At 33.4% G+C, this 13844-nt stretch overlaps 1 protein-coding gene across 1 annotated transcript; it reads right to left on the bottom strand.

The window, feature by feature from the left end:
- Positions 1 to 298: 298 nt before the first annotated feature.
- LOC127796323 (11-beta-hydroxysteroid dehydrogenase 1A-like) lies at positions 299 to 7646 on the bottom strand. Its single transcript, XM_052328409.1, has 7 exons — positions 7433 to 7646; positions 7146 to 7338; positions 1556 to 1641; positions 1328 to 1459; positions 916 to 1083; positions 492 to 729; positions 299 to 390 (listed from the first exon to the last, which is right to left on the bottom strand). Exons 1-6 carry the CDS (start codon positions 7622 to 7624, stop codon positions 493 to 495), a joined length of 1008 nt encoding a protein of 335 aa, XP_052184369.1. The 5' UTR covers positions 7625 to 7646; the 3' UTR covers positions 299 to 390; position 492.
- Positions 7647 to 13844: the final 6198 nt, after the last annotated feature.

Raw genomic sequence — 13844 nt, 5'->3', positions numbered from 1 at the left:
AGACGAATCAGGAGAGAAGGCTGCTCTCTATCAAAATTAGTGGGGTGAAGCTCATAAACCTAAGTCATAAAAAAAAAAAAAAAAAATACAAAGTGAGTCTTCTAAAATAGTAAAGTATTGCCTAAAATACCGTGAGAATGTAGCAACCCCACCTAGGCCACACTATCTCACTAAATAAACTTTCATTTGAAACCAATCTACACGCCTAACTATACTTACATTGTGTAAATTCATTCATGAACTATGATCCTTACTATTACTCCTTTCTGAAAAAGTATGTTTTAAAGAATAATAGTACGTAGTACAAACAGGCTTTAAACCTAAATGAACCAAATGCAATTGGATGTTCTCTCTTATTCATGGTTAACAAAGTTCTCCATTCTTCTACATCTTGCAACACAAACAGACATAATTAAGAGCTAATCAGTAAATAACTTCAGGCTCAAGAAAGTCATTAGGAAGATCTTAATTTTTGCAGCTCTGGTCATAACCTCAGTCATCTTTGGCCTCCGATGCCTCGTTGTTGGGACCATCGTCATTTGATCTCATCGACTTCAAGTAAATTGAGGTGAAAAGCCATTCAAACAATTCAGGGCATAGAAATTTTACAATGAATAATGGCTTATACCATTTTGGTTCTGTCACATATCTGTCTCCTCGGCATACTGCCTTCACAATAGCATTCGCACAAACGCTTGAACTCATCATTGGAAACTCCTTCACCAAAAGCTGAGAATAATCAAAATCAAATTTGTTAATTTGAAAATATTCAATACGAGAATTGATAATATATATATATATATATATATAGTGATAATATGATGAATGTAATAATGCATCTACTTTATAGACACCATTTCAACAGATATATACGCCTACTGCACAAGATAATTAATAATGTAAAAAGATCCTTACTTCCCTGGTCGCTCGTCCATCTACTTTCATGGCTCCATCTCTAGATAAGTGTTTGCCTTGAGTTATCTGTGTGTTTATAAAACCGGGAGTTACAATAGTAACCTTGATTGTAGGGGCTAATTCTGTTCTTAGGGTCTCGTAGAAGCCCATCAATGCTGATTTACTCGCCTGGAAACCAACAAAAGACAGAAACCATTTTATATGAATATAATACATTAACGCAGTTATGGTTATGGTTATGGTTATGTTATTGTTGCCCAACATGAGCTTGCAAGGGGATGGCCCGTCACCTCCATGGGGCCCATGCCCCCTTCTCAATATGCTTGTGTCGGACAACATAACAAGGCACTAAAATACATATATACATATATATAATATATAAATAAACATGCAATAGTAGTCCTTGATTTACAACGTAGAAACTCAATCTTGGTATGTGTAAATAAACGCCGACGGAGGAATTGACTACAATCTTGCCCTTGGTCTTCTTGAGGTGAGGAATTGCAAAGTATGTTGGATATACATTCCCCCAGAAGTTTGTGTCCTGCACCCTCCAAATAGAACAAGCCATTAACTTCAAAATGGTACGTAAACAAGAATTTAAATATTCGCTCCCTTGTGGAATAGTACGTAGCCATACCATCACAGGCACAAATTTTGTAACTTCAGGGACTTTATCGACCAAGCAAAGAGAGAAGACACCAGCATTATTCACCAAATGATCCACTGCAAATTGTCAATATAAAGTTGAATTAATTTATGGTTTTAACTTCAAAATATATATTTTCAAGATTTCAATAATTGGTGGGGCTATGAAGCGTTAATTCAATGAAAGCACCATTGATCATTTTCTTCATCAATTTTAATAGTAAAGGGAACCCATCAAAATAATAATAATAATTATAATGATAAATGGGAAAAGTATACTAAATAACGCTGAGGTTTGACTTAATTATAGAAGGTATCTCATACATTAGGTAAATTCTATTTGCACTTGCATCCACATGGTTTGCTCTCCAAAACCACGGTCATCCCACTTGCTTTTCGCACACACCATCATCGCACATCATCATCGATGATTGCGTTAGTCACAGTCGCTCTCATCGCAAAGCTCCCATCGACAGTCGTGATGAATGAGATTGCCCATCGTCGCACCTACCAGCGGTCGCGAGGAACGCATACGTCCATCATCGTGTCCCTCTCATTGGCGACTGCGACTAAAGTAGTTAGGGTTCGAGATGCTTTCAAAGCCCTCGAACCCTAGGGTTCAGGTGCGATAATGGGTAGTCGTGTTTTATTGCGGTTGCCGGTAAGAGTGACACAGTCATCGTTAAGAGCTTTGTGATGAAAGGCAGTCGCTGATGGATGCGATGATAGGCGGCTGCATTGTCGTTAGTGGGAGCTTTGCGATAATGGGTGGCCGCGTTCATCGCGGTCGTTGGCAAGAGCAACGCAGTGATGGACGGTCACATTCCTCGTAGTCGGTGGGTGCGATGATTGGCGACCACATTTCTCACGGCCGCCGGTGAGAGTGATGCGGTCGCCAATGATAATATTTGGATGCAATAATAGTATGTGTGAAGAACGAGTGAGATGTTGTGTATAGTACTAAATGATATTTTTGAAAAATAATTACAATAATTATAGAAAATGACTATAAAAAAGAAAAGAAGTTGATGCAAATAGAATCTCTCATACATTATTATTGTAATGCATACTGACCATCCTTATTCCTTACTTTACAAAAGTTATAGCACATTCTCCCCTGCCATTAGACAACTTCAAGTTAAATATACCAAAAAAAAAACAAAAAAAGCTAACTTCAGTTTACCAAATTAATGAATTACCCAAAATGCCCACACATCTCTTTCTCCCCCCGCGGATTTACTTACTTTAGTTAGGTTTTTTATCTGGGGCATTTATATATATATACATATACATATAAATATAGACGGTGCATCCAGAGACATAAAAGTTGAACATGCTGCATGAGGATTAAGAGGGAAGTTAAAAGAAACTTTTTTGTGAAATGTGAAAATTAAAAAAAAAAAAAAGAATTCTTCTTCTTTTTTCAATCTCATTGAATAATCCAAGTGATTATGTAGACACAAATTTAGCAATGGCATATCATACACAAAAGAAGTGTATTATAGAATTATTATTATTATTATTATTATTATTAAATAGATCTCTTTTGTAATACCTGGGAATAAATTGAGGATAAAAATGATATTTGATAAGGGGCATAAATGGAATTTTGAAAAAATAAGACTATACGGTACACTAACACAGCTTTGGACGACCGAATTAGTCAGAGGGAGTACCCCAGACCCTAAATAGCCAAGAAAAATGGTATAGTATCGACGAGTGATTTAAATTATGATTTTTAGTGATAAAAGAAATGAGATCGGGAACAATTTTCGGTATAGCAAAAAATACAGCTACCAATTAAGTCGTATTACCGAATTGTTATAGATGATATTCGAAAAATCAACGGAGTGTATCTATGACTAATATTTGATGTATAGAACAACCCTTAAGTAGTTTCAGATTGAATCGAGTGGATTTGAGGTCAAATCGATTAATCGGGCCTAAGTATAATTTTTTAAAATTACCCGAGGGAGGTCAAAACTATAATTTTTCAGAAGTTTCAAGGGAGAATTGAGAAGTACAAATCTTGAGGGTCTTAGTGATGGTGTTAGAAAGATCAGGGGCTTGAGGATAAAGGCCAAAATGTAAAAGGAAATTTCAAGAGGGCCAAACTGCAATTTTTGGAAAAGCTCCACACTCATGGCAGATCTGGCCGAGATTTTGGCCTGAAAATTCGACAATTTGGCAGCCTATTTTCATCAGGGCATGGGTAAGGACAGTCTAGGAGACGTGTGGGAAGAGTTTTGGTCGGAAATCGGCCATGTGGGGGTTGGATTTGGCCTATAAATATCGAGAGTTTTTTGTTGAATTTAAAGCATCAAATTGCTCGATTTTGAGGGCAAATCGAGGGAAGCCAATAAAGGGATTTTGATCCTTGAGGGAAGAGGATCATTTCTGGAGATTTTGGAAATTTTTGGAGCGGTATAGGGGTGTTTTTGCATTTGGCCGTATATATATATATATCGAGTGAATGTGAAATCGAGTTGTAGAGTGATCGATCGAGGGATCTAATAAGGGACTTTTGGTCGCGAGGTTATGGGTAACTAATCTAGAAAGTTTCGTGTCAATCGGAGTTTGAATCAAAGGTCAATTTGGCTCGTCGGAAAATGCAAAACTTCGCCGGAGCCGGACTGTAAATCGTTAAATCGGGCTATTTTCGACGAGTTTTTCGGCCATGTGAAGGTGTCATTGTGATCGACCTGAGGAGGTCTTCAAGGTGGTGTCGTCAGATCAGACATCGGAGCAGGTCGCCGATCACCGTCGCCGGAGAAGATGACCGGAGATATTTTTCGTATTTTTTAAATACTGAAAATATAGGAAATTCGAGAAAAAAATAGAAATAGAGGAAATAAAATTCTGAAAAAATATCCAGAAATTCAATAAAAATGAATAGTTTATTTTGATGAATTTTTATCTTGGAAATTTCTTGAGGAAATAATTATTTTTGATTTTTGAAAGAAAATGTAAATGGAAAATAAATATGAGGGATTTTTAGAAACTTCTGAAAAAATTCCAGAAGGATAAGGAATGTATTTTATGAGTTTTGGTGATTTTTCTTGAAGTAGATTCGAACGAAATCAATGAGAAATAAATTTTCTCAAGGAAAAGTAATTATGGAAATTTGAGAAAATAGGAGAAAAATCTGAAAATTTTTCAGAAAATTCCATAGGCTTATAAATATTGTTTTATGAATTTTTGTGGAGGAAAATTTAGAAAAAATGCTTGAAGAGGTATTTACTTGAAATTATCGAGAGAAAAATGGGAAGAAATTAGAGAAAAATAATGAAAAAATTGAGAAAATAGATATTAATTTCCCTTTGAATGCATATGATGTCTAGGGTATCGTTGAGGCTCGAATTTGAACTATAGAGCACCTGGCACTAGAATCAAGATCGATCGGGCACGCATTTCGAGGAATCTTGAATTTAGCGCAAGGTGAGTGGTTCTACTTGAAAAGACTTATAGTAGCATATGAATGATTTACTGTGAGTGTTCATCCCTATGACTTGATTTATAGTGATGGTCTGTCCAAACGGTTATTTACACATGCATTGAATTTCGTATGATTGCATACATCGAACTGTTGATTTTAAGTTATGCATATTATGATTTTTCGGCATTGGCATGTTGTGTTGTCCATGTGGGATGTGGGTTGTTAACTTGTGACGTAACTCTCGAGTGTCAGTACTCGGAATGCGTGCCAAGGGTTAATGCTATGTGACTCACTTGGGACGGGGCTGAGACGGACTTCACCCTACGGTACTCAAGTGGCGGGGCTAAGAGTGGATACCACCCCGATTGTTGGCTCAAGTGGCGAGACTGAGAATGGACACCACGCCAGGTTCCTTTGAGCGATAGCATTAAGGCCGAGGTGTCGTGGATTTCGGGAATAATGCTGATGTGACACTCTTTGGGCTAGGGTTACGTTAGGTTTTGGATTGCTTTTGAGTAGAAGCGTAAAGCCTAATAATGACAATGGGGTGATTTCTGGGTTCATATGTCGAGGTTGTCCCTCTTAAGCAGGATTAGTTTGTCAATGGGTCGGTGTGGTCGTGTCGCATTTAGAGAGATTACATTTTCCCTGGTTAGGGCTAAATGCTATGTGGGATTCTCTTAGGCTGGGGCGTGTTGGGATTTATCGATTTTATATATGATTTTGCATATCTGCATGAAAATATTTTTGAACTCTCACTTAGATGATTCAGCATCTAATTTGGACTATGTCCTTAGAATATTCAAACGTTCCAAATGAAAGCAGTAGCGCTAAGGGAAAGAATGTCACCGAGATGTAGCTGCTATATTTAGTTTTCGTAGGTTTTGTATATGATTACGATATTCAGAGATTATGTAATATTTTGATATTTTCATGTGAAACATCGATTTGGTTATTGTAAAGGAATTGTCGGTTATATATCATTGAGGTTTCGATCTTGCTTCCGCTGATGTGATTGATAATGCTTGTCTTAATCTATTAATTATTAAATTTTGATATGCTAAGAAGGTACGATTGAGATTGTCAGAAAATAATTATGATGAAAGTATGTGTATCGAGAGACTTATGTTATGTATCTGATATTGAAAAAAAAAAATATTCCCGAAATCTCGAGGTAATGGTCGTTCTGGGAAAACGGGACATTGCATCTTTCATATACATAATAATATAATAATATATATATTGTTCGTATTGTACATTACTACAATATTAATTCATGTTTCACATCATATTTAAGGGGTGAAAAGCGTAGTGACAAACATGATCGTTGGAGGCCAAAGATTTAATGTATAAATATAATTATATATATATATATTTATGTATTAGCATAGACTTAATCAAAATATATTGTTTAAAAATAGAAAGTAAAATCAATATAAGATATTGGGAGGGGTTCATTCTTACAAAAAATATTATAAATTTATTTTAAATATAAAAAATCACACTTGCTCAAAACTGCATGTATGTATGCGATGAAAAGTATCCGCCGAGCTCATGTAGAGTAGTAGCAAATGAGTCATCACTTTCGATAGTAAATTCGAATTTTGTACCTGGGTCGGTCCTCCTCCCATAATTAAAGGGTGGGTTTTGGATTCAGCTTTGAATCCAGACCCAAATTCAGATCCAAATCTATAATCGGATCTGCAACTGTTGTTGTTGTGTGCACTTATAAAAGAAACAACTGTAATCGGTAGTTGAACCCTATATATATATATATATATATTTCCTCCATTATTCATGGTGAAAGTGGGAAGAAGACGAAATATTCTCGTACGTACGTGTTGGTATATATATATTTTTTTGTACAGTAGAAAAGGAATGCAGAAATGAATGCAAAAACTGGGTCCCAAACTGTTGAAAAGAAACTCTCTTCTTTGTGTGTGATCGAGGCGGCATTTAGGCTGTCAAAATAAACGACTTCGTTTTGATATCAGTAACTCAACCTGTCTGATCCAAATTTTGCTATGCAAATCAGGTAAGTTCGATTTTATTTTGTAAACCCTTTGATTTCAGTTTTTTAACGATCGATAAAGAAAAAAAAATTAAACGATGAATATGCATGGAACAGAAAAGAAGTTAAACTCACATCGACCAAAATGGTTGATGGCTTCGTTGACAAATCGCTTACAGTCATCGACGTTTGATACGTCGGCACAAATCGGAACAACGTCCGGCGAGCCCAGCCGGCGAGCATTCTCTGCAACCTTTTGCAACTGCTCCTCCCTCCTCGCCACTATCACGAGACAAGCTCCATTCTTCGAGTACTCATAGGCCATTTGCTGCATATTAATTAATTTCACACACACACACACACATATATATATATATAAAAGCTCTGAGAGAGAGAGAGAGAGAGGGAGAAGAGAAATGGACCTCTCCGATTCCCGATGAAGCGCCGGTGATGAGAACGACTTTTCCTTGCAAGCTCTCGCTGGAAGGATGGCTTGAGATGGCGAGAATGGATCTGACGATGAAGAAGGGAAGAAGGATGAAGCACAAGCATACCAAGACCAGAGGAACGACCATCACGTATAGCAGAGTGTGAAACCAACGGTTGGCATCCATTGTTGGGGATTATAGAGAGTGACTTCACAACTGATTCCTGAGCCATTGCTATATATATATATATATATATATATTAGTGTGTGTTTGATTAGGATTGTTTTTCATAAAAAATGTCCCATTAATAAAAAAATTTCTATACTTGCATGTTTCATTGTTAACATTTTTTATAAAAATATTTCATGTTACAACTCATTGAAACATTTTTTGGTCCATTTTCTATAAAAAATTAAAAAATATTTTTATTTCTATCTTTTTTCAATCTAGAATTGTTTTTTTACCGAGAATGTCACATTAATAAAAAAATTTCCATACTTACATGTTTGATTGCTTAACATTTTTCATGATACAACTCATTGAAACATGTTTTGCCCCATTTTTCTTAGAAAATTGCAATTAAAGGAGAGCTGAGAATTGTTTTCCATAGAATTGAAAAATATTTTCTTTTTTCATATTTTTCCAATCAAACACACCCTTAGAGCATAACCCGATTGACCATTACCTATAACAAAAATGTTTCTTGTACATCAAACTACACACGTGTAAATAATCAAAATACCCCTCGCGTTTCATGATGAGGCGAGGTGGTAAGACAGCGCGAGACAGTGACATTCATGATTAAAATATCCCTCACTCAAGACGATGAAGCACAGTGAGACAAGGAGGGCGATGAGACGCAAGGGGTATTTTGGTTATTTGTGAGCATGTGTGTAGCTCAAAGTGTAACTCTTAGGGCATGTTTGATAGCTAACTTTTTCCATGAAAAAAATAAATTTTTCACCCAATTTCCAACTTATGCATTGTTTGATAGCTAACTTTTTTCATGAAAAAGATAAATTTTTTACCTAATTTCCAACTTGTGCATTGTTTGATAGCCAACTTTTTTTTCATGAAAAAGACAAATTTTCTACCAATTTTCCAACTTGTGCATTGTTTGATAGCCATTTTTTTTTCAAGAAAATCATTTTTCTTACAATAGTCACAATCACGTGAGGGCATTTTTCTTCAAATCATGGAAATCAAATTCCTTGGAAGGAGGAGCTAAGAAATGGAATTTTCTAGACAATTGAAAGCAGGGGGTGGGTGGCGACTGGGGGATGAGGGAGAAGGGCACGTGGGTGGGGGAGGATTTGTAAATTATTTATATTTTATATTTTTAATAATTAATAAATATAAATATATAAAAAGAACAAATAAAAAATATTCTATATAAATTATTTCTTTGGAAAACAAAAAATAATAATTTTGTAGTTTTATTTCTTTGAGAAAATAATTTAATTAATTTAAAATACATTATTATTTTAATTTTTTTGTACAAAATTTAATATTTTTCAATATATTTTCACTATTGAATTCTATGAAAAATGATCAAATTCTATGAAAAATATTACCAATCAAATACCAAAAGATGGAAAATAACATCATTTTCTAGATAAAAAATTATATCAATCAAACAGGTTAAACTTCTAATTTTCAGGAATTCATTTTCCCTGCAATTCAATTCCCTGAAATTCATTTTCTTTCCACTCAAATTCCACCATTGCAATCAAACGCACCCTTAGGGTGGTTTGATACCATTTAGGTAGAAAACAAAGTGTTTTTCAACTTACATGGAAAACAAAAACCATCTCCCCCTAAATGAAATTTTCCATGGAAAAGAGCCAAAAACAAGATTTAATGGTTGTACTATGGAATTCAATTCCATGAAAAATGTAGTGTGTCAAACACCCAAAATAAAATTCAATTCCTTGAATGAGACATTTTCCATGCATTTTCCATGTTAACAAACACACCCTTAATGTTTAACTCATGTCTTTGCTCCGTACATACACGTGTCATCAACATTATTCCATGGTTTTTAAGAATTGGAAATAAAGTATATTTTTTGAAAAATTTTATAATACTTAAGTGTATTGATATCACATATAACATAAAAGATTTTTTATATAACATAAAAATTTAATAATAATATAAATCATGTTATTAGTACCCCTTGAGGTGCACAATATATGTAAAATGACAAAAATACCTTTCACACCCTATCGTCTTAAATAAGAGATATTTTTGACATTTACATGTATTGTGTAGTTCAAGGTGTAGGGCATAGGATACCAATAGCATTTTCCTAATAATATTGATAACAATATAATTTGAGAATCTTAAAGAAAAATTCAAAAATTTCAATAAATCTTGAAATTTACATTAAATATCTAATAACAATGAAATTCAAAAATTTTAAAAACAAATCTCAAAAATCGTAATAAATATTTGATAATAGTCAAATTAAAAAATCTTGGAAAAAAATTCGTGAATCCTAACAAATTTTGAAAATAACTTCAAAATCTTATTTCCTACAAGTTATATAAAGGCATGAAACTCTCGCCCGTAAGGTAAGCAAATTTAAGAATTTAATGTCTTATTGCTCATTTACTATACTAATTTAAATGTCAAATACTAGAGGTGCAACTGAATTGAGTTTTGTTGAACTCAAGCTCGACTTGGTGAGTCAATGTATGGGCTCAAACTCAACTTAAGCCTTAAAGCAAATCGAGCTCAAACTCAGCTCGTTAGGAAGCCCGTCATGGGCTCGAAGAATGGTTATAGGCGATCACAAGTGGTGAACAAGGTGAATGGTTATAGGCGTTATTTTAGTTGGAGAAGGCAAATCAATTGGAGAGGTGGTCGCCTTCATAAGAGAAGGTGGACGATCATAGACACGGAGTCGCACACACCGTCGTCGGAGAAGATAGATAGTTGCAATAGTGATTGGTTTCTCCCTTACTCGCCTCATTAATCTGACTCTCGTTCTTATCAATGTTGGAAAGAGAAGAAGAAGAGAAGCTTCACGCAAAAACGAAGCCAATGACGGCTATTGAAAAAGAAGAGGAATAGGCGAATGCTAAAAAAGAGAGGTAGAGAGGAACAAGGGGTGAAGGCAGCTGCTAAGGGGTTTCTTGGGTCTCCCCCACCTACTAAATATGCTAATAGATATGTGATATAATATATAATGATATGTATTTATGTTAAATAATATATTTATAAAATTATAAATAAATTTATTAATATATTTATACATAAATCAATTCATTAGTTATTCGTGAACTTTTAATTGAGTATATTTGCAAGTCTTTAATTGAGACATTTCGCTAATTAATAAGTTGATTTTTATTAAATTCAAATTCAAATCGTTTACAAATTGAATTTCAAAATTAAGCTCAATTTTAGTTCGTTTATCTTAACGAATAAACTTAAACTAGATTTTATCGAGTCAAACACTAAACTGTTCACGGTTCAACTTATTTACAACCCTATTAGATACTCTATATATCAAGAAAAATAATTTATCATATTTATTTTCTTACAAATACTCTATTCAAGTCAGAATTGTAGAGATAAGTTTTAATTCCATCATAAATATAAAAACATATTATATAATATATTTTTTATATTACATAAAACACCAATATTTACACTTAGCAGCGCGCGGGTACCATTTTATGTGATGCATATACAGTGACTAATGTGGCTTCGATCACATGCTTCCGGATGCCTCCAAATTGATACGAACATAGACATTGACTTTTGCATGAAATTTGCAGTCACAGTCGTCCATTCTTCAATCAAACGACAAGTAAAATTTTAATATTTGGTGTGGTATTTAATATTAATATTTAATCATTTTATTATATATAGTGAAAAATTATATTATTATTATTAGTAATAGATAATTAATTATTAGTATTGAGTATGACATAAAATATAAAAATTCATGCTCAAATAATAATATTTTATATCAATTTAGTCTCGTACCATCTATTATTGTACTTAACAATAATAATTTTACTAAGAAGACAACGACCCCATCACAAAATAATGTCCCAAAGTTCAGAACTTTATAATGACAGACAACTCATTACAGCTACTACTCCACCCCCACTGACAGACAATCATAGCCCTAAAGAAATCAAGATAAAACAACTTTCACACGTGAATATATCTTTCTATCTTTCATTATTAGATAAATTACTCTAATTATTTTCGAAATTTGTCTAAATTATGCCGACTATTCTTGTACTTTTTAAAAAGGACACAAACCTCTCTCGTACTTAATAAAAAATAAAGCCAAATTAGATCTCTAACAGATTTGAGTTTTATTTCAAGAACCCAAAACATATGTGTTCATTTGAACAAAACCCAAATGAATTTTTAGATGGAAAAGGAAGAATGAAAGAGAAGAAGAGGGTGAGAGAAAGACAAATTAAGTGATAGAATATTTTATCAATGAAGAATCATCATCGTCGTTTTTCCCCCTCATTCCAAAGTTTCTAGATTGAATCTCTGTTCATGTTCATTCTAGATCTAGAATGATACGAAACATTACAGCGAGAGAGAAGAGTCGAATTGTTAAAAAACTCGTCAGATTAATATGATGACCATTGATGAATTTTAAAAATGATAAAAGGAAGTGAGCTGGAGAGAATGAAAAAAGAAAGATAGATATAAATATGATGATAAGATAGTACATGTCCCATTAGTCTAAAGAGAAGTGAATGCCAATTTTTGAAAATAAAAAGATAATCGATACAATTTAATTAAATCTCAAAATTGATCTATAAAATTTGCCCTTTATTATTTTCATTACTTATCTTTTTTGGCATTGTTGGCGTTACATTTGCAGGTTTCATTGTGAATAATAATGCCTTGAAAGAGAAAACGCAAGGGCTATAAATCTATCAATATCCAATTTAAAAGCTTTCTATTACGTTGGAGATACATAATTAGGCCCATATGAATTAAATTACCTATTATTACTAATTATTTTATATTTGTACAAGATAAAAAGATATCAAATAAATCATCTAATTATCTTTTTTTTTATCTAAGATAATTGAGAAATATGATTTATCTCTATTTCCTGTGAAGATATAATTTATCTTTTATTTTATTTAGGATAAATGAATAAATTATTTATCTATATTACCGGTTACTTATAAATAAGCATCTCCTCTTATAAGTTTTAAATATAATCTTTACATAAATCTATTTTCTCTATATGGTATTTAATGGTTGCTTTACTAATAATCACACAACGCGGGCATCAAAAATTTGTTGTTTCTAATGTCAAAGAACTCAAAATACAAACTTAATCTTAAAAGTATCGAAGCATGTAAACAATTTTTTTGTACTTCCTATATCTTATATTGTTACATATTATGACAATATATATTGATTTATACATGTACTTTGTGTCTAGCATTGCTTTTGCCATCGATAATTTGATTATCTTTGTTTTAGTTTAGGAATATTTAATTTTTTTTTTTGAGTTAAAATTTGTTGGAATGGATCCACTTCATCACTTATGAGAAAATTGAGTTCATTGTCTTCAAGATATAGGTCAAATAATCAGATAAGTAATATACCGATATTATTTTGGTGGGTTATGAGTTTGATTATCGTCCTATATAAGATCTAAAAGTCCAATTTACGATTTACTTTCTCTAACATAATCGATAACACGAATACTGAAAGTCTTATAAGAGCGATTATCCCAAGATAATTGAGTTCACTCCCTGATTATGTAAGTAATTAATATATATCATCCAAAATTTAGAATTTCAATGTTAAATTCCCTCTCATAGATGCATTTCTTTGGAATGCCCTTGAATTTTTTGTAATGACCAGGGTAAGTTAAAATGCTAGACTTGAGTTTTGGGTCACTTTTATATCATGTGATTTGTGTGTTTGGTCTTATAACGTCTTTGCTAATTCTGCTAACTAGAGGCTACAATAGTTAATAGTTATTGGGGTTGACATAACTTCATAGAAGTGGGATTATGGGGAGGGACAAAAAAGTGTCCTTTTACCTCATTGCAAATGGAACTAATAAAATATTTTACATCCATCTCTCAACCCATATGTATAAATTTAGAGTCATGTTACAGTGTCTGAAAGAGGTTGAAGCACAAATATACCGAAAAACTACCGAGCGGACTTCAACCCCACTGTACAATGGACGGATGATGAAATCCGCCCAGCACTGTGTTGGGTAAACTTCATCTGTTGCTACCGTCCAGCTGCTGGGTGGGGGCAGACTTCAACACAAATGAAGTCTGCTCGTTCAATTCAGGTGGATTCTAGCGGATTTCATAAATTGAAATCCGCCCAGACTTTATTTAAATGCGCGCGTGATGTATTTGAGGTGAGACAATAATTTCAAGATAAT

This window comes from Diospyros lotus, chromosome 3, assembly GCF_014633365.1.
Source record: "Diospyros lotus cultivar Yz01 chromosome 3, ASM1463336v1, whole genome shotgun sequence".
Taxonomy (NCBI): domain Eukaryota; kingdom Viridiplantae; phylum Streptophyta; class Magnoliopsida; order Ericales; family Ebenaceae; genus Diospyros; species Diospyros lotus.
The sequence above is the reverse complement of the archived record's forward strand: the minus strand, read 5'-3'. Positions and strand labels throughout refer to the sequence as shown.